The 20975-nt window shown below is 36.4% G+C and overlaps 1 protein-coding gene across 1 annotated transcript; it reads right to left on the bottom strand.

Annotated features, from left to right (window-relative positions):
• Positions 1–7008: 7008 nt before the first annotated feature.
• LOC121516159 (trichohyalin-like) lies at positions 7009–10194 on the bottom strand. Its single transcript, XM_041797255.1, has 2 exons — positions 7609–10194; positions 7009–7494 (listed from the first exon to the last, which is right to left on the bottom strand). Exons 1-2 carry the CDS (start codon positions 10192–10194, stop codon positions 7009–7011), a joined length of 3072 nt encoding a protein of 1023 aa, XP_041653189.1.
• Between the last annotated feature and the right edge of the window lie 10781 nt (positions 10195–20975).

The raw sequence follows: 20975 nt of genomic DNA, 5'->3' as shown, positions 1-20975 counted from the left end.
AGACTTTCTTCTGGCTCCGGTGCCTCTGACAACACCACTTATGGAGAACTTGTGGTTATTTCATTGATGATATAAAGTTTGTGGGTAAATTCCTTAATGTTTGTTCTATGACAAATGTTAGTTTATTTAATATGGGAAAATCAAAACTGTTCCTTCATCACACTGTTGTTAAAGCTGTTGTCACAACCATCATAAGTTAATGAGCTGACTAGAAGCATGTGATTCTTTTTATAAAGGAACCCTGCGTGATCAGACAAGTTCATCTTTTTGGCTAGATATTTGTGTCTCTTAAATGTATATTGAACTAAAAAACTCACTAGATATTCTAGATATCTGCAATTTGAGTAAATTTGAGCTGATTTTGCTGTGTGTTGGTTATGTCTCCTTGCTGTCAAAACTCTGTCATTCTACCTAAGTTTTACCCCCTTACAAGTGACTAGATTCAGTGTGTAGTGGAAGTGTGCCGGTAATTTTTCCAAATAAAAGCATTGTGTAAAAACAAAGGAAGTTTCTCCCAAGAAATGCAAAAGTGGGCTTTTACTTTGAAAAGCATACACCGCGTTCCATTTTCTGATTTTCTAAATATCAATGCAAATGACAGTCATAATATTTTTCAAGTCATCAACAGTTAGAGTATAATTCAAATGTTTTTGAACAAACTTCATAATGATAACTATTATTTTTTTTTAAATAAAGATCTCAAAATGCAATGCTCCATCTCATGCTGCAAAAAATACCTCTGTGTCATTGGCTGCGATGGGCATAAAAGTGTAGTGTAGTAGTGTTTAATTTATGATGCACTCTTTCCCAACTTATATTTAAAAAACAGTATTTGAGGTTCTGCATTTTTAGTGGCATTGAGAGAAAGATGAACACAGCAGCACATCGTTTACTCCTCATCATTTTTCATGCAGTGACAGTGAAGCAACAATCCCTGTCGTCAGGCAAGCAACTATGAACTAACCCATTTAAGATATCACATAGTTTTAAGGATATCTTTAATGCCAAGATGTTGTAGTTTGACGACCATAGCTGATAACAAGTTGTTCAAAGGCTGCACTATGGAGCCGTGTGCATTTTTGTCTGCTCCACAGGAGTTGTAATCCAAAAAAATGTCACACACTCGGATCTTATGCACTGAGTCAGATGTATTTGTATTTGCCTTCACTGCGAAAATTTGTAGAATGTGGCAAATAGTTTCATACTGCGAGCCGGGCTCTCTGTCACTCCTTTCAAATCCCGCTGGATCAATCCTGACAGCGCTTCATACAGCACACGATCATGCTTCATAGCGCTGAGACAAGCTGAAGAGATGGAGAACAACTTTTTAATTCAGCCTCTGTTATGACCTGTGGGTAGGTATACAAACGCATGCCTTTATCTGTTATATTTCCATGGTTGATATCCACATAATACAACGGCAAACTACAGTGTTTAAAGTCAGGTTTCTGTGTGAGAGAGAGAGAGAGCGATGGGGAGGGGCTGAGCAGGGGTGAGTGAGCAAGAGAGAATAAAGCAACAGGCGCTGATCATCCATCGCTCTGTTATGTTTCCATGGTTGATATCCACATAATAAATGAGCACACTTTGGTGTTTAAGCCAGGTTTCAGTGTGTGAGAGAGAGAGGGGAGGGTCAGGTGGTGGTGAGCAAGCGAGGTGGAAGCAGTAGGAACTGTTTTGAATCATCAATCACCCACTTAAATCACTTGGACTGATTTGAAATTTTGCATAAAATCCTGTTCTGAGAAAACAGAACAATAAAAAACAACAATTCTGGCATCAGTGTGCGGACATGATTAGAACAACATGAAATGGACTCATTATGCAAAGCCCTTCACACTCTGCATGCCGACCTTTATCCCTCTGTGAAGTACTGAGACACCTGCAGCAGCCTCTCGAGACCGATGCGCTTTCACTAATCTACGGTGTCGAGGTCAGTGAAAGAACCCACTGGCTGCAAGTGTTTTAATAGATCAAATAACCTCCTTGATAGTCCATGTGTGCAAAATGGAAAAGGTCTATGCCTCTCTCTGTGTCTGCACTGAAATGCAGGCTCATCCTCGTCATCCTTCAAAAAAATATGTCAATGACGGAGAATTTTTCAGTTAACGCAACCTCTGCTGTGACATCACACTACCAGTGTGGGCCAAAACATGGCAGCCTCCTGTTGGGTTTATAAACTCGGAGTACTCAAAATGCAGATATCTAATGAGTTTTTAAGATCAATAAACATATAGATACAAATATCGATCCAGCAAGGTGAACTTGTCTGATAATGCATCAATTTTATTAAATTAATCTGTTTATTTTTCTCTGTAATGCTTTGACAATAACATGACACATTTGTTCATGCCAATAAAGCATGCCAATAATACTCATTACCACAACCACCAGCCTCATTCCTGAAATGTGTGTCTCATCACTGAAACAAGTGCTGATTATGGGATTAATTCATTAATATAAAATATAGATTTGACTTTTCATCTATGGTCATATTATAAATACGTTTTGTTATTTCAGTTTAATACTGTGACTTTTAAAAATACCAGGTTTAAATGAAACAGCAGGAAAAAACAGGTTGCAGATCACAGAGGCTGTTGTGGTAATGAGAGAAATCTGTAAATCAAAAAATGTATTCATGTGAAAAAAACAGGTATTATGATTTTTGTACTTTTGGATGGGCCTGTTGATTTTTCATTTTCAAAAACTTTTTTTTTTCATAGTTTTCCCATATTTCTGGTGTTTTGGGGATTGTTGCTGCGATAAGAATATTCATGGACTAGTTTGGTGAAATGTGGATGAAAATGTGATAAACTAGCAATATTTGTTTTAAAACTTTTGCCCTTGATCTTTCTGCTTCTAAAGACATTTTTCTCAGTTGTTTCTTTGTAAAATTTTCATGATTGTAATCTCTGAAAGCAATATTTCATGAGAATTACCCTTTAAGACATTTTGTGGTCTTAAGTCCAACTTAGAACATTTTAAGAGAATTTAAAACAATAAATAATGCAAATGCCTCTGAAACATTAGTGCAAGCATCCCCATTTAAATTCTCTGACAGGTTTCCGATCTCTGAAAAGAACAGACAAACCCCAAAGAGTAAACTGTGGAGTCCACTCATTACCTTATCAAACCAGACTTAAGGACCTGAACCTCTGGACCTGAACCCTGTGTTCTGCTTGGTATCAACGACCTGGAGAGGACACAAATTGTCTCAATGACAGCACGTTAAATAAAGTTCTCTGGTTAATAATAAGGATAGGCTCACCTTTGGCTTTCAGGTAATTTGTTTTATCTCACCTTGATGTGATTGATACCTGTCCTCTTGATTCTTTTAAGTTAAAACTTCAATGACAAAAAAGCAAAACTCCAACAAAAGAAGACAGTAATGAACAAAAACAGTCTAGTGAAAGTGTTTTGAGTCAATATGAGCACTATAACATAGCTATGGAATACCTGCTCTTTTGTAAAATGGATAGTGAAATGACAACAGACTGCATCAACCTGTCTCAAAATCTGCATCGCTTCACACTTCTCATTTTTTGATCTGAACCCCCCCCCCATTGGAGGACAAATAACTTTATTCCAATGAAAAAATTCAATATTGCACATTTTTTTATTTTTAAAACTACTTTTATTCTATTTATAAATGATAAAACTAGATGACAAATAACTGTTTTAGTGAAAAAATCAGTTTTTCAAATTTTTAAACTAATTGTATTCTGTTTTTTTACTTATTTAACTAGACATTCATTATCTTTTATAATCTAAGCTCGCCACCACCTCCCCCAATCAGAGGACAAATAACCTTATTCTTGTGAAAAAATACATGAATATACATGTTTTCATTTTTTTTAAATACTTTTATTCTATTTTCTAAATTGTTTAACTAGACAATTAGTTTGCGTTGTCATCTAAACACGCCACCACCCCTCATCAGAGGACATATTACTTTATTCTGGTGAAAAAGTACAATATTTTAAGGTTTCAAAGGTTTTTTTTAAAAACTACTTTTATTCTATTCTTATTTATTAAACTAGACAATCATTATCTTTTATAATCTAATGCCGCCACGACCACCCTCATTGGAGGACAAATAACTTTATTTTATTGAAAAAATACATAAATATATGCGTTTAAATTTTTTGAAAACTAGTTTTATTCTATTATTATTAATGTCTGTCCTGGCACCACCACCCGTTATAGCAGAACAAACAACTTAATTATAGTGAAAGAATACAATAATATGATTATCATTTTTTAAAACTTCTTTTATTATATTAATTGAATCTGTTAAACTAGGTAATCATTATCTTTTATAATCTTAACTCGCCCCCTCGCCCCCTCCAACCCCCCCCCATTAGAGGTTGAAATTGCTTTATTTTAGTGAAAAAATACAATTATATACATTTTTTAAATTTTAAAATTACTTTTTTCTTTTTTTCAAGGTTAAACAAGACAATTAGGGTGTGTTGTCATATAAACCAGCCACCAACCTCCCCCTCAACAGGGGACAAAGAACTATTAAAATTATACAATAATATATGTTTTGATTTTTAAACTACTGTAATTCTATTTTTCAAATTATTTGACTAGACAATCATTATCTTCTATTATCTAAACCCACCACCACCTAAACCCATTGGAGGACAAATAACTTTATTTTAGTAATAAAAAATACATGAATATATGTGGTGTCATTTTTAAAAAAATACTTTTACTCTTTTTTTCTACACTATTAAACTAGACAATTAGGTTGTGTCGTCGTCTAAACCCGCCACCACCCCCCCTCATCGGAGGACAAATAACTTTATTCTACTGTAAAAGTACTATATTTTAATTTTTAAAACTACTTTTATTCTATTCTTATTTATAGACAATCATTAGCTTGTATAATCTAAACTTGCCACCATCCCCCTCATTGGAAGACAAATGACTTCATTTTAGTGAAAAAATACATGTATATATATTTTTTTCCTTTTTTTTTAAACTAATTTTATTCTATTTTTAAATTGTTCAACTTGACAAGTAGTTTGTGTTGTTATCTTAACCCCACCACCACCCCCCCTCATTGGAGGACAAATAACTTTATTCTCGCAAAAAATACAATATTTTAAGTTCTTAATTTTTAAAACTAATGTAATTCTATTTTCAATCATTAAACTAGACAATCATTATCTCTTATGATCTAAACCCGCCACCACCCCCCCTCATCGGAGGACAAATAACTTTATTCTACTGTAAAAGTACTATATTTTAATTTTTAAAACTACTTTTATTCTATTCTTATTTATAGACAAGCATTGTCTTTTATAATCTAAACTTGCCACCATCCCCCTAATTGGAGGACAAATGACTTCATTTTAGTGAAAAAATACATGTATATATATTTTTTTCCTTTTCTTTAAACTAATTTAATTTTATTTTTAAATTGGCAAACTTGACAAGTAGTTTGTGTTGTTATCTAAGCCCCGCCACCACCCCCTCTCATTGGAGGACAAATAACTTTATTCTCGCAAAAAATACAATATTTTAAGTTCTTAATTTTTAAAACTAATGTAATTCTATTTTCAATTATTAAACTAGACAATCATTATCTTTTATGATCTAAACCCGCCACCACCCCCCCTCATCGGAGGACAAATAACTTAATTTTAAAGAAAAAAATACATGAATATCGTGTTTTATTTTTTTAAAACTCCTTTTATTCTAAAAATATTTTACTTTTAAAATTTTTTTATTCTACTTTTTAAATTGTTTAACTAGACAATTATTGTGAGTTGTCATCTAAGCCCCGCCACCACCACCCCTCATTGGAGGACAAATAACTTTATTCTAGTGAAAAACTATGAAAATAAACTTTTTTTTTAATGTTCAAAACTACTTTTATTCCATTTTTTTCAATATTAAACAAATCAATTAGCCTGTGTTTTCATCTCAACCAGCCACCTACCTTTTAAAACTACTTTCAATCTGTTTTTTATTATTAAACTAGACAATCATTATTTTCTACAATCTAAACCCACCACCACCACCCTCATTGGAGGACAAATATTTTCATTTTAGAAAAAAAAACACATATACATGTTTTAATCTTTTCAAACTTTTACTCTAAAAATATTCTATTTTTTTTTTTAATTTTTAAAACTACTTTTATTCTTTTTTTTTATGTTAAACTAGACAATCATTATCTTCTACAATCTAAACCCACCACTACCACCCTCATTAAAGGAGAAATAACTTAATTTTAAAGAAAAAATACATGAATATGTGTTTGATTTAAACTACTTTTACTCCAAATGTATTTTACTTTTTTAATTTTTAAAACTACTTTTAATCTTTTTTTAAATTATTAATCTAGATAATCATTATCTTCTACAATCTAAACCCGCCACCACCACCCTCATTAAAATACATGAATATACGTGTTTTAATTTTTTTTAAAACTACTTTACTCCAAAAGTATTTTACTTTTCTAATTTTTAAAACTACTTTTATTATTTTTTTATTTTGAACTAGACGATCATTATCTTTTATAATCCAAAAGATAATGTCCATCCGCTTTCACTTTCCCTCTGCCCATCTCTTCCTTTGCTCCCAACTCTGTCTTCCTGTAAGATCTATATACTCCTCCATCTCTATCTCCTCCAGCTCCAGTCTGTCCTTTTTCCATGCCTCTCCCACCTCCATCCAATTCTCTTCTTCTTTCTGCTGTTCCTCCCTGATCATTCTCACTATCTGTATCCATAATTATCGACATACTTCACTGTCTCTATCTCCTCCCGCCATATCACTTTTTTTTCTGCTGTTGCTCCCTCTTACTTCCAACCCTAAGTATCGACTTGTCTACTCCTGCTCCTGTCTGCTCCTCGCTGTCCCTCTCTATCTGCTCCTTCTCCTTTCTCTTCTTCTGGTATTTGTCCTGTCTCCTTCTCTCCTCTCTTTCCTTCTGCTTATGTCTCTCTCCTTTCTTTCCCTTTGCTCCTGCTCAAGCCTCTCCTCCTACTCCTAACCGTTAAAGTCAAACTGTAACATACTATCTATATAGTCCTCTATCTCTTTCTGCTCCCGCTCCTTTCTCAATCTCTCGTCTCTTTCCCTCTGCTCATGTCTCTCTCTCTCCTTTCTTTTCCTTTGCTCCTGCTCAGGCCTCTCCTCCTGTTCCCAACCCTGGAAGTCTTCCTTTAACATAAGATCTATAAACTCCTCTATCTCTTTCTCCTCCCGCTCCTGTCTCAATCTCTCCTCCCTTTCCTTCTGCTCATGTCTCTCTCTCTCCTTTCTTTCCCTTTGCTCCTGCTCAGGCCTCTCCCCCTGTTCCCAACCCTGGAAGTCTTCCTGTAACATAAGATCTATTAACTCATCTATCTCTTTCTCCTCCCGCTCCTGTCTCAATCTCTCCTCCCTTTCCTTCTGCTCATGTCTCTCTCTCTCCTTTCTTTCCCTTTGCTCCTGCTCAGGCCTCTCCTCCTGTTCCCAACCCTGGAAGTCTTCCTGTAACATAAGATCTATTAACTCATCTATCTCTTTCTCCTCCTGCTCCTTTCTCAATCTCTCCTCTCTTTCCCTCTGCTCCTGTCTCCTCCTCTTCTGTATGTCCCTCCTTACCTCCTCTCTCCTCCTCATGTCTCTTTCACGCTTCTCCTGTAACACCCTCTCTGTTCTTTCCCTCTGCTCATGTCTCCACCTCTGCCATTCCCTCCGCTTCTGTATTGCCCTTGCCTCTCTTTCCCTCTTCTGCTCTAATGCCCACTCCACTCTTTCTCTCTCCTTCTGCTCCCAACCCTCTAAGTATTTTATATACTTACATACATATTTCACTGTTTCTATCTCCTCCCGCCATGTCACCTTTTTTTCCTGCCTGCGTTCCCTCTTCTTTCCAACCATAAGTATTGACTTTGTGGGCTCCCACTCTGTCTGCTCCTCGCTGTCCCTCTCTATCTGCTCCTGTCTCCCACTCTCCCCTCTTTCCCTCTGCTCCTGTACCACCCCCTCCATTCCGTCCCTCTGCTTCTGTCTCCTCCTCTCCTCTCTTTCCCTCTGCTCCTGCCTCCTCCTCGCCTGTATCTCCCTTACCTCCTCTCTCCTCCTCATGTCTCTTTCACGCTTCTCCTGTAACACCCTCTCTGTTCTTTCCCTCTGCTCATGTCTCCACCTCTGCCATTCCCTCCGCTTCTGTATTGCCCTTGCCTCTCTTTCCCTCTTCTGCTCTAATGCCCACTCCACTCTTTCTCTCTCCTTCTGCTCCCAACCCTCTAAGTATTTTATATACTTACATACATATTTCACTGTTTCTATCTCCTCCCGCCATGTCACCTTTTTTTCCTGCCTGCGTTCCCTCTTCTTTCCAACCATAAGTATTGACTTTGTGGTCTCCCACTCTGTCTGCTCCTCACTGTCCCTCTCTATCTGCTCCTGTCTCCCACTCTCCCCTCTTTCCCTCTGCTCCTGTACCACCCCCTCCATTCCGTCCCTCTGCTTCTGTCTCCTCCTCTCCTCTCTTTCCCTCTGCTCCTGCCTCCTCCTCGCCTGTATCTCCCTTACCTCCTCTCTCCTCCTCATGTCTCTTTCACGCTTCTCCTGTAACACCCTCTCTGTTCTTTCCCTCTGCTCATGTCTCCACCACTGCCATTCCCTCTGCTTCCGTATTGCCCTTGCCTCTCTTTCCCTCTTCTGCTCCAACGCCCACTCCACTCTTTCTCTTAATTTCTGCTCCTGTCTCTCCTTCTGCTCCCAACTCTCTAAGTATTTTATATACTTACATACATACTTCACTGTTTCTATCTCTTCCCGCCATGTCACCTTTTTTTCCTGCCTGCGCTCCCTCTTCTTTCCAACCATAAGTATTGACTTTGTGGTCTCCCACTCTGTCGGCTCCTCACTGTCCCTCTCTATCTGCTCCTGTCTCCCACTCTCCCCTCTTTCCCTCTGCTCCTGTACCACCCCCTCCATTCCGTCCCTCTGCTTCTGTCTCCTCCTCTCCTCTCTTTCCCTCTGCTCCTGCCTCCTCCTCGCCTGTATCTCCCTTACCTCCTCTCTCCTCCTCATGTCTCTTTCACGCTTCTCCTGTAACACCCTCTCTGTTCTTTCCCTCTGCTCATGTCTCCACCACTGCCATTCCCTCTGCTTCCGTATTGCCCTTGCCTCTCTTTCCCTCTTCTGCTCTAACGCCCACTCCACTCTTTCTCTTATCTTCTGCTCCTGTCTCTCCTTCTGCTCCCAACTCTCTAAGTATTTTATATACTTACATACATACTTCACTGTTTCTATCTCCTCCCGCCATGTCACCTTTTTTTCCTGCCTGCGCTCCCTCTTCTTTCCAACCATAAGTATTGACTTTGTGGGCTCCCAGTCTGTCTGCTCCTCGCTGTCCCTCTCTATCTGCTCCTGTCTCCCACTCTCCCCTCTTTCCCTCTGCTCCTGTACCACCCCCTCCATTCCGTCCCTCTGCTTCTGTCTCCTCCTCTCCTCTCTTTCCCTCTGCTCCTGCCTCCTCCTCGCCTGTATCTCCCTTACCTCCTCTCTCCTCCTCATGTCTCTTTCACGCTTCTCCTGTAACACCCTCTCTGTTCTTTCCCTCTGCTCATGTCTCCACCTCTGCCATTCCCTCTGCTTCCGTATTGCCCTTGCCTCTCTTTCCTTCTTCTGCTCTAATGCCCACTCCACTCTTTCTCTTATCTTCTGCTCCTGTCTCTCCTTCTGCTCCCAACTCTCTAAGTATTTTATATACCTGTCTACATACTTCACTGTTTCTATCTCTTCCCGCCATGTCACTTTTTTTTCCTGCCTGCGCTCCCTCTTCTTTCCAACCATAAGTATTGACTTTGTGGTCTCCCACTCTGTCTGCTCCTCACTGTCCCTCTCTATCTGCTCCTGTCTCCCACTCTCCCCTCTTTCCCTCTGCTCCTGTACTATCCCCTCCATTCCGTCCCTCTGCTTCTGTCTTCTCCTCTCCTCTCTTTCCCTCTGCTCCTGTATCACCATATCCTGTCCATCCCTCTGCTTCTGTCTCCTCCTCTCCTCTCTTTCCCTCTGCTTCTGTATCACCCCCTCCTGCCCATCCCTCTGCTTCTGTCTCCTTTTCTCCTCTCTCTCACTCTGCTCCTGTATTACTCCCTTCTCTCTTTCCCTCTGCTCATGTCTCCACCTCTGCCATTCCCTCTGCTCCTGTATCACACTCTCCTGCCTTTCCATGTGCTCGTTTATTACCCTCTCTGTTCTATGATCTTGTCTCTGCTGTATTCCATGTAGCGGAGCTTCAGTGTGGAAATGATGCCCCTCCTGGGATGACAGTCTTCTTGTATCATCTCCTGTCTCTCTCTCACCTCTCTTTCTCCCTGCTCCTGTCTCCAGTTCTCCACCCTTTCCCTCTGCTCTCGCTTCCCCTCATTCTTCTGAGCGTCTCCTTCTGCTTCATTTCCCCTATGAAGTCCCTGCTCCTTCTTCTGTCTGATCTTTTCCTCTAATGCTTCCTGTTTCCTTAGAAGCTTCTCACTTTTCCCCTCAGCCTTGGTTACAGCTTTCATGATCTTGTCTCTGCTGTATTCCATGTAGCGGAGCTTCAGTGTGGAAATGATGCCCCTCCTGGGATGAGAGTCTTCTCTTATCATCTCCTGTCTCTTTCTCACCTCTCTTTCTCCCTGCTCCCGTCTCTCCTCCTGCATCTGTCCCATCCATTCCTGCTCCTTCTCTTCCTGCTTCTGTCCCTCACACTCCTTCTTCTCCTGTCTCTCTCTCCTTTGCATCTCTGCTGACTCCTGTCTTGCCATCTCCCTCCTGCTCCTTTGTCTCTCTCTGTACATCCTCTGTCCATCCATCCTCCCCACTCCCTCTTGTCTCACACTCTCCTGTCCTCCTCCCTCCTCCTTCCAACTCTTTGCCATACTTACCTGTCTCTCCATCTTTTCCTCCTTCACTTTCTCCATCTCCTCCCTCCTGCTCCTTCGTCTCTCTTTGACTGACATCGTCAGTCCTTCCATTCCTCTCCGTCTCTCTCAGTTCCAGTCACTCTTTCTATCGAGTGTACTTCCCTCTGTCCTTCGTTGGTGTTCGTTCTCTGATCCTGTAGTGTCAACTGTTCGCTGGTCTCTTTCTCTCGCTTCAGTGTTCTGAAAGATAAATTCCCTATGTTGTATCAGTAAAACTGCAAAACAATTTGAACAAAAACATATTTTCATAACATACAGTTGAAACCAGAAGTTTACATACACTATATAAAAAGGCACATAAACTTTTTTTTTCTCACCGTCTAACATTAAATCAGATTAAACTTTTCCTGTTTTTGGTCAATTAGGATTACCAAAATTATTTCTATTTGCTAAATGCCAGAATAATGAGAGAGATCATTTTTTAGACATTTTTTTATTATTTTCTTGAGAGTCAGAAGTTTACATACATTTCATTAGTATTTGGTAGCATTGCCTTTAAACTGTATGACTTGGGTCAAACGTTTTGGATATGCTTCCACAAGCTTCTCACAATAGTTTGCAGGAATTTTGGCCCATTCCTCCTGGTAGAACTGGTGTAACTGAGCCAAGTTTGTAGGCCACCTTGCTCGCACATGCCTTTTCAGCTCTGCCCATAAATTTTCAACGGGACTGAGATCAGGGCTTTGTGATGGCCACTCCAAAACATTGACTTTGTTATCCTTAAGCCACTTTGTAACCAGTTTGGCAGTATGCTATGGGTCATTGTCCATTTGGAAAACTCATTTGCGCCCAAGCTTTAACTTCCTGGCTGATGTCTTGAGATGTTGCTTCAGTATTTCCACATAATGTCTTTCCTCATGATGCCATTTATTTTGTGAAGTGCACCAGTCCCTCCTGCAGCAAAACAACCCCACAACATGATGCTGCCACCCCCACGTTTCACAGCTGGGATGGTGTTCTCAGGCTTGCAAGCTTCCCCCTTTTTTCTCCAAATGTAACGATAGTCATTATGGCCAAAAAAGTTCTATTTTAGTTTCGTCAGACCACAGAACGTGTCTCCAAAAATTAAGGTCTTTGTCCCTGTGTGCATTTGCAAACTATAATCTGGCTTTTTTATGTTTCTTTTGGAGTAATGGCTTCTTCCTGGGAGAGTGGCCTTTCAGCCCATGTCAGTACAGGACTCGTTTGACTGTTGATAATGACATACTCTTACCAGCTTCAGCCAGCATCTTCACAAGGTCTTTTGCTTTTTTTTCTTGGGTTGAGATGCACTTTTTGGACCAAAGCACAATCATCTCTGGGACACAGAACCCGTCTCCTTCCTGAGCGGTATGATGGCTGGACATTCCCATGGTGTTTATACTTGCGTATAATTGTTTGAACAGATGTTGTCAATAAACCTATCAGAGGCTTCCAAAGACATGACATCATCATCTGGGCTTTCCCAAATTGTTTAAAGGCATAGTAATCTTAGTGTATGTAAACTTCTGACTTTGAAGAAAGTAATAAAAAAATGTCTAAAAAAAATCATTTTCTCATTATTCTGGCATTTAGCAAATAGAAATAATTTTGGTAATCCTAATTGACCAAAAACAGGAAAAGTTTAATCTGATTTAATGTTAGACGGTGAGAAAAAAAGTTTAGGTGCCTTTTTATATAGTGTATGTAAACTTCTGGTTTCAACTGTATTTAGAATCACTATTCAAGCATCTCATTTGGTTCAGGATGGAAAATTTCAGAGACAAGAGTTCAGAGGACATTTTCAGTGAAGCTATAATTAATAAAGCATGAAGGATATCAAAGAAATTAACATCATAACAATATTATCATATTAAACAGAAAACTTACAGACCCATATGACCTGAACATACCCCTTCACAACATAGAAACATTAAAACAAAACCAAAGTACAGTAAACAGGAAAGGAGAGCGGCATGTTAACTTCATGCTATAGAGCAGAGGTGTCAAACTTAATCACAGCAGGGGCCAGATTCTGAATTTAGGTCTGACCTGAAAACCTAACAGGGTCAACATTTAATTATAAACTGTCAACCTCTTTTCCATGAGTATTTAAATATGGGCTAAATCATGAGGACTGCTTTTGAGATTTAAGTCACAATAAATTATAAAACTAAAGAACTGCAATAAAAAATCAGACTTACTAGTTCAAAAGGTCAAACCAAGAAATAACAAGTCAAACCAATGTTTTTAAAGGGTCAAGGAAGTCTAAATGTGAGATAAATTCAAAACCATGAGGTTTAAAAGTCAAAATATGAGATCATGTTCAAAATCATGAGCTCTAAAGATCATAATCCAAGATAAATGTCAAAACTGTGCATCTAAAAGGCATAAATATGTGATTAAATTCAAAGTTTTGAGTATTAAAGTTCAGAGTATGAGAAAAAAGTTACAATCGTGAGTCCAAAGGGTCAAAATATGACAAATAAACTCAAAATTGTGAGATGTAAAGATCAAAATATGTGAATAAAGTCAAAATCATATATTTTAAAGGTCAAAATATGAGATAAATGTCAAAGTTGTGCATTCAAAAAGTCAAAATAAGTAATCAAATTTAAAGTTGTGATTTTTAACTTTCAGAGTATGAGATAAAAGTCAAAATTATGATTGTAGAATGTCTTAATATTAGAAATAAAGTCAAAATTGTAAGTTTTAAAGGTTAAAAATATGTGATAAAAGTCAAAATCATGAGCATAAAAGGTCATAATATGAGCTTAACGTCAAAATCATGAGTCTAAAAGGTCATATATGAGATAAATGTCAAAACTGTTTATCAACAGGGTCAAAATATGTGATTAAATTCAGAATTGTGAGGTTCAAAGGTTAGAGTATGAGATGAAAGTCAAAATTGTGTGTCTTAAAGGTCAACATATGAGATTGAAGTCAATATCAAATTTTTCAAAGGTCAAAATGTGACATAAACTCCAAAATGTGTATGAGATTCAATTCAAAATCATGAGTCTAAAGGGTCAAAATATGACACATAAACCCAAAATTGTGAGTTTTAAAGGTCAAAATATTTGATAAAAGTCAAAATCATGAATTATAAAGGTCAAACAATGAGTAAAAATTCAAGATCATGAGGTTTAAAGGCCAAACAATGAGTAAAAATTCAAAATCATGAGTTTTAAAGGACAAACAATGAGTAAAAATTTAAAATCATGAGTTTTAAAGGTCAAACAATTAGTAGAAATTCAAAATCATGGGTTTTGAGGGTCATAATATGACAAACTGAAAATGTGAGTTTAAAAGGTTAAAATACTGAGATTAAAGTAAAGTTCATGGGTTTGAAAGGTCAAACAATGACTTCAAGTTCAAAATCATGAGTCTAAAAGGTCAAAATAGGAGATTAAAGTAAAAATCGTACATTTAAAAGGTCAAAAGATGAGATAAAAATCAAAATAATGAGTTTAAAAGGTCAAAATATGAGTTAAATGTCAAAATCAAGATTCTAGAAGATCAAAATATGACAAATGAAGTCAAAATTGTAAGTTTTAAAGGTTAAAAATATGAGATAAAATTCAAAATTGTGCATCCAAAAGGTCCAAATATGTGATTAAATTCACACACAAACAACAAGTGTGCAACAAAGTTCTTTAAGAACCAGGCAGACAACCTTAGCCAATAACTGATTATTTGAAAGACTCGCCTAAGTCTAAGCTAAAAATTCACTGAGGAAGTTAAGTGTAATTTAAGGACTTATGTGTGGACTGTCTTTGCAGCAGAAATGTATTCAAAGTGAGCAAAAATAGGAGTAACATTTCTCATAATACCAAAATCTATTTCTTCTTTCAAAAAGATTAATGTAATGGTGTGTACCTCAAGGCATTACAGACTTAATTTTCCTATACTGCTAAATATTTTAATTGTTCCTTAAATCGTGAACAGTCTGTATTTCCTTGCTTCAGTGGTCCCCAGCAAATCATCTCAAGATGCAATCTACGCACTACACAGTGAAAAATTAATAGTGTTTGACTCATTTAGTGGGTCAACACAACAATTCAAAGTTGTGAGTGAACAAGTTCAGAGTGGGAGATAAAAGTCAAAATCAAGATCTTAGAAGGTCAAAATATGACAAATGAAGTCAAAACTGTGAGTCTAAAAGTTGAAATTATAAGCTTTAAGTCAAAATCATACATCTTCAAGGTCAAAATATGTGATTAATTTCAAAGTTGTGACTTTAAAAGGTCAGAATGGGAGATAAAAGTCAAAATCATGATTCTAAAAGGTCAAAATATGACAAATAAAGTCAAAATTGTGAATCTTTAAGATCGAAATAAGAGATTAAATTCAAAAACATACATTTCCGAGGTCAAAATATGCGATTGATTTCAAAGTTGAGTTATAAAGTTCAGAATGGGAGATAAAAGTTCAAATCATGATTCTAAAAAGTCAAAATTTGACAAATGAAGTCTAAACTGTGACTCTTTAAGGGCAAAATAGGAGATTAAAGTTAAAAAGGTACATTTTCAAGGTCAAAATATGTCATTAATTTCAAAGTTGTGAGTTTAAAATTTCAGAATGGGAGATAAAAGTCAAAGTCATGATTCTAAAAGGTCAAAATATGACAAAGTCAAAATTGTGAGTCTTTAAGGTCAAAATGTAAGATAGATTTCAAAATCATGAGTGTAAAAGGTCATAATATGAGATAAATGTCAAAATTGTGCATAGAAAACATCAATATATGTGATTGAATTGTTTAAATATGATTTTCCTTGCTTCAGTGATCCCCTACAAATCATCTCAAGATGCAATCTGTGGGCTACAATACACACAATGAAATAGCAATTGTGTTTGACCCATTTAGTGGTTACTAAAATATTTTAAAATGGCTTGCTTTTTCTACAGCAGAGTAAAAACTCATCATTGATGAACCACTGTAATGCTGTTTTAGCACTGTGCTGAAAGTAATTCTTAAGTATTTTAAAAAAAAAAAAATAGGAGTGAATGAATCACAAATGTCGCAGAACACTTGATTAGCTTGAAAAAAAACATTTTGAGACAATTTTGTGGAAAGTCCCTAACATTCCCAGCCAGTTTTGGAATGTATGACGCCAGAAATCACAGCCATTTTTGGAATGTTTTGGTTTAAACAGAGCAAATTTATCTGACATATCAATGCATAAATGTGAGTGAAATGTCAAAATCAGACTTTATTTTAATAAAATAACTCATAACGTTGCTTTTTCTCTCTTCACTAGTCATATTTCTTTAGATTTTACAGCATTAATAAAATCTCATACCCTCAAATTTGATTCAGAATCTCTAAGGTCTCAAAACCACAAACCGTTTCACTTTTTAAAATAAACCTAACAATATTTCAGACAACAAAGGCACTCAAATCTTTTTTCAAACCCAACATGATATATTTATTCACAAAAAGTAAGCAAAAATATAAAATGACCGAGCTTAGCTAGCTTAACTAACTGTTAGCCTAGCTTGCTAGCTCAGACTGTAGACGTACCTCTCTCCAAATGTCTGGTGAAAAAGAACGAGCCTTGATCTCAGCTTCTATTTATATCCTCGGGATGGAACGCTAGAATTAATTTCCACCAATCACAAGTATGAAACCTTACGTTTACGTCCTGGAAACCAGTGTTGCTTAATATTGGCTTTGTATTTAGGCTCAATTTCTCTCAACTCTATCCGATGAAATGAATTCACTTAAAGAAAGAAATATCAAACTTCAAAATCAGGACTTGTTGATACATTTTTAAATGAAAAGTTAGAAATATGAGACAGCCGACAAGTTATAATAAACGTCTTTTCAGGATTAATTATTATGATTATCAGTAGTACACGTTTCTTGTTCATAGTTATTTATTAATGTCACTGTTTTTCAAGCTGTTTTGTTATTTAAATCTATATCTTGATATTTTTCCATCCTGTAATCCACAGTGAATTGACTAGAATAAAAATCTGGCCAATTTCCACTGTCTAAGTGCGAATCCAAAGACATATGAAAACGATTTCATTTCTTCTCATTTCTATTTGATTCCAATAGTAAACCGATCAGTCGGTATTTTATACTGTATTTGTTTTGCTATTTTGAAATATTAAAGTAAATGTGACAAACGTTTGTAAATCAACCAATTCAAGCGATAAAGTCGGCATGTGTCCATATTGTGAATATCTATCATAATCACGCAGGGAAGACCCGGTTTATAGAGCATTTCACATAACGAGCTGAAAGAAAGACGGAACCAGAGTAGACTCTGTAATAAAATTATCAGAGACGAGAGAATTAAAGAAAAATGTATAGGTAGGGAATAAAGCAAAATTATTTAATATCGTTGCGAAATAAAGGACTTGAACATTATTCATCTAGTCGTATTGACTTACGTCTTAAATTCATATTAAGACTTAGGCATATAAAAATCTTGATGAGTTAATATCTCTGACCTTTCAGTGTTTCATTCGCAGCACATAACAGCACAAGTGGTAGATGCGAATTTTGTAGTCCATCGACTTTAAATTGTAGTTTTTACACAAAAAAACTACGTCACGTCCGTAACATCCGCCGAGGGAAAGTGCAGTCGGATCAATTTTAGATTTAATAGATTATTCAAATTATATAAATTCAGATGCACTACTCTTATTACTTGACTTTTACAAGGCTTTTGATTCTACTGAATATACCTTTATTTTACAAGTCTTGCAGTTTTTTTGGTTTTGGAGATAACTTTATCATTTTTTTCTAAAAACATAAATAGCTCTGTCGTATGATATCCTAAAGTTTCTAAAAGATTCCTTGTTTCAAGAGGGGTACGTCAAGGATGTCCTGTTCCTTGCTTCTTATTTTTAATTGCAGCTGAGCTTTTGTTTTTAAACATCTCAAACAGTCCAGATGTTAATGGCTTAACAATATTCAACAGGGGATAAAAATCACTCAACTAGCTGACGACACAGTTTTGTTTCTTAAAGATAAATCACAAATTCAAAATGCATTCAATGTAACCAGAGAATTTACTGAAGCTTCAGGCCTTAAACTTAATGTAAACAAAAGTGAAATTTTATGCTTATATGGAACTGAAGAAAAACTACTATCCAATATTCTTGTTAAAAATGTGTGAAATATTTAAGAATTCATATTTCAAAAGACATGGATCTTAGATAACGATTAAACTATCCACCTAAAATTAAGAAAACAAAATCAATCTTTAACATGTGGCTTCAGAAAGACCTTTCTATCTTTGGGGGAGTGTTATTAATGAAAGCTGAAGGTGTATCAAGATTTGTTTATCCTTCCTTGTCACTTTATGTTAATGAAGCAAATTGCAAAGAAAACAGTAATTTGTTTATTAATTTTGTGTAGAAAAACAGGCACCACCAGCTTAAAAAAGAAATCCTTGTTTTGGACAGAGCAGAAGGAGGGTTATAATAATTAGATTTGAATTATCTAAATAGCACCTTTAAGATCAAATTGCTCAAAAATGCTTGGAACTCCCTGAGTTGCTGTGAAATTTTATACCTAATAATATTTTTAAGCAATTGGGTGGCTTAGAATTTTTTATGGGTTGTAATTATAATGTTTCTAAATTACCAGTTAAACTGTCAAAATTTTACCAGCAAGCTCTGCTATCTTGGAAACTGTGCTATAGTCACAGTTTTTCTCCACATAAAGATATAATTTGTAACAACGGTAACATAACTGTCAAAAGCAAAAGTTTATATAAACAAAAATGGATTGAGAGGGGCATAATTTTTCTCATAAATTTGTTTGATGATAACGGAAATCTTCTCACTTATGAAAACTTTCATCAAAAAATTATTTTCCTGTCACATATAAGGAGTTTAATTCTGTTTTAAAAGCTATTCCAAATAAAATTTGAGAAATACATTTCAAAATTTTACATAACATTTATCCTTGTAATGTACTAGTTTCAAAGTTTGCAGACATAGATGATAAATGCACTCTTTGCAGTAATGAGCCTGAGACAGTCATACACCTTTGTTGCCACTGCCTGTCTACATTGTTGTTTTGGAATGCTGTAGAGAAATTTGTATGCAACAAAACCAAGAATCCTACTGTAATAAGACCAAAAGACATAATTACAAAGTTTGAAACGACAAATAAATCTTTATGTTTCATGATGAACCTTATTATATTATATGGCAAATTCTACATACATAAGCAAAGTTCTCAAAGTCCTTTCCAAACTTTAATGTTTTCATGATAGAATGTGACTCTCATATGAATACTTTAAACAATATGACAAATAAAAAATGTGAACGCACTTTATTATTTTACAAGGAGTTATTCCCTGTGATTTCTAATTGATTTACTGACACATTCATTTCATGTAATGTTTTTATTTATGTTATCCATTCTAATATATGTTTATGTCTTATCATTTTTATATAATTATTTGCTATATTTGTACCATACTTTGTGATTTGATATCCTGATTTACTGATTGTCCTGACTTAATGTTCAATAAAATTTGGGAAAAAAAGAAAAAAAAGTGCAGTCGGATTCCCTAACCACCACAGTTCTCCTTTCCTATCCTCTTACTCCCACCTTTCCTCGATCCTGTGACGTTTTTCGTCGGGGTTAAGGAAAAGTGAATAGGAAAGGACCAGGGAAGTAATTTTTGGGACTTTTCGAGCAGACCCCCTGGTCTACTTACAACTGTGGTTATAATTTTACTCCACGCCACCAGGGGGCGCTAAAACCAATACCTCACCGTACTACGACATCAGAGGTGAAAGGTAACGAGTCTGACAGACCCGCATGCATGATGTTGTGGTGTTGATGCTCTGTGTGTTGATGCTGGATTTAAAAGGAGTTTATAGCATCAAACTGATTCTTCGCGGTAGGTTTAATATTGTCTTGTGATATTAAAACATTATAAATCTGTCCTTGTAGATAAAATGTGATGAATTATGGAAGGTAAACAACATATTACGCTTCTTGTTGACAATTTACAGCAAAGCTAGCTCATCTAATTGTGGACACCTTGTTTTTCAGTAGTACAACAGCCCTCACTTTAGTATTTGAAAGTCTTACAAAATAGGTTTTACACTGCCGAAGTGATTTGAAGACTTTCTAGCTGTTGATTTTAAGCTAATGTCGTAGAGAACACTAAAATAATGCGGAGGAAAGTGCCTTAAACGCAAAGTTAAAAAAGCATTAAATTGTCATTTTTGTTTTAGTAAGACTGGGAAATGTGTCAGACAGGGCTGTGTGTACTGATGAAATATAGAGCTGATGGGGATTTGATAGCCATTGAAGAAAAAATGAGAATATACGCTATCTTCCAAGTAAATGGAAAAGATACACATCTGAGAATCTGTGGTCAATAAGGACTTTATTACTTGATACTTGACTAAAAAAGTCACTTTAAGATTTAACATATCTGGAAGTAGCAACAACATGCAGATAAATTAAACAAACATACATAAACGTACAAAAACAGAAAATGTATGCTCATTAGTTTATGCATTAAACATTTCACAAATGTACCTTTTAGAAGCTTATATTAAAGCCAGAATCCATATTTTTTGTCTGGTGATGTCTCTATTTCTAATGGAAATCTAATAGCAGGAACAGGCTTGATCATCATAGTCATGCATTTGATTTAATAAAACCCATTTGAACAGTGCTGCTAATGTCCGATTACAATAAAAACACAATGAAGACCATGTGATTGAAACATCATGATTTAGTAAGCATGACAAGCCCTTTTGGGCCAAAACCATGCAACATGTAAGTTCTTTTAGGGTATTTGAATAACTCAAATTAAATGTTCTCTGTCTGTTTCCATAACTGTACGTAAATATCAAATCATATTGTTTTTTGCTGTTATGTGGTGTTTTGCAGCCTGTGGCTACAGACAAAAGCTTTGTTTGTTTTCAGTTTGTCCTGAAGTAAAATGAGGAACTTGAAGCTGCTGAAGAGCCTACGGAGCTCAGAGCTTCAGGGTCCGGGATCCCCGCAGTGTTTCTGTGTGCGGGCTGACACTGGATCGCTGCTGGTCGCTTCTTCCTACTCCATCATAGAATATGACCCACGAACTGGCCAGGCAT

The sequence above is a fragment of the Cheilinus undulatus genome, linkage group 10, assembly GCF_018320785.1.
Source record: "Cheilinus undulatus linkage group 10, ASM1832078v1, whole genome shotgun sequence".
NCBI classification, from domain to species: Eukaryota; Metazoa; Chordata; class Actinopteri; order Labriformes; family Labridae; genus Cheilinus; species Cheilinus undulatus.
The sequence above is the reverse complement of the archived record's forward strand: the minus strand, read 5'-3'. Positions and strand labels throughout refer to the sequence as shown.

What these genes read in the sequence shown, in the direction of transcription:
- LOC121516159 (XM_041797255.1), bottom strand. Translation starts at nt 10,194, where the DNA reads ATGGAAAGGCAGGAGAGTGTGATACAGGAGCAGAGGGAATGGCAGAGG. An exon ending in ACATGAGGAGGAGAGAGGAG is followed by an intron (nt 7,495 to 7,608) that starts GTAAGGAGGGAC and finishes CTTATGTTACAG; the next exon opens with GAAGACTTCCAGGGTTGGGA.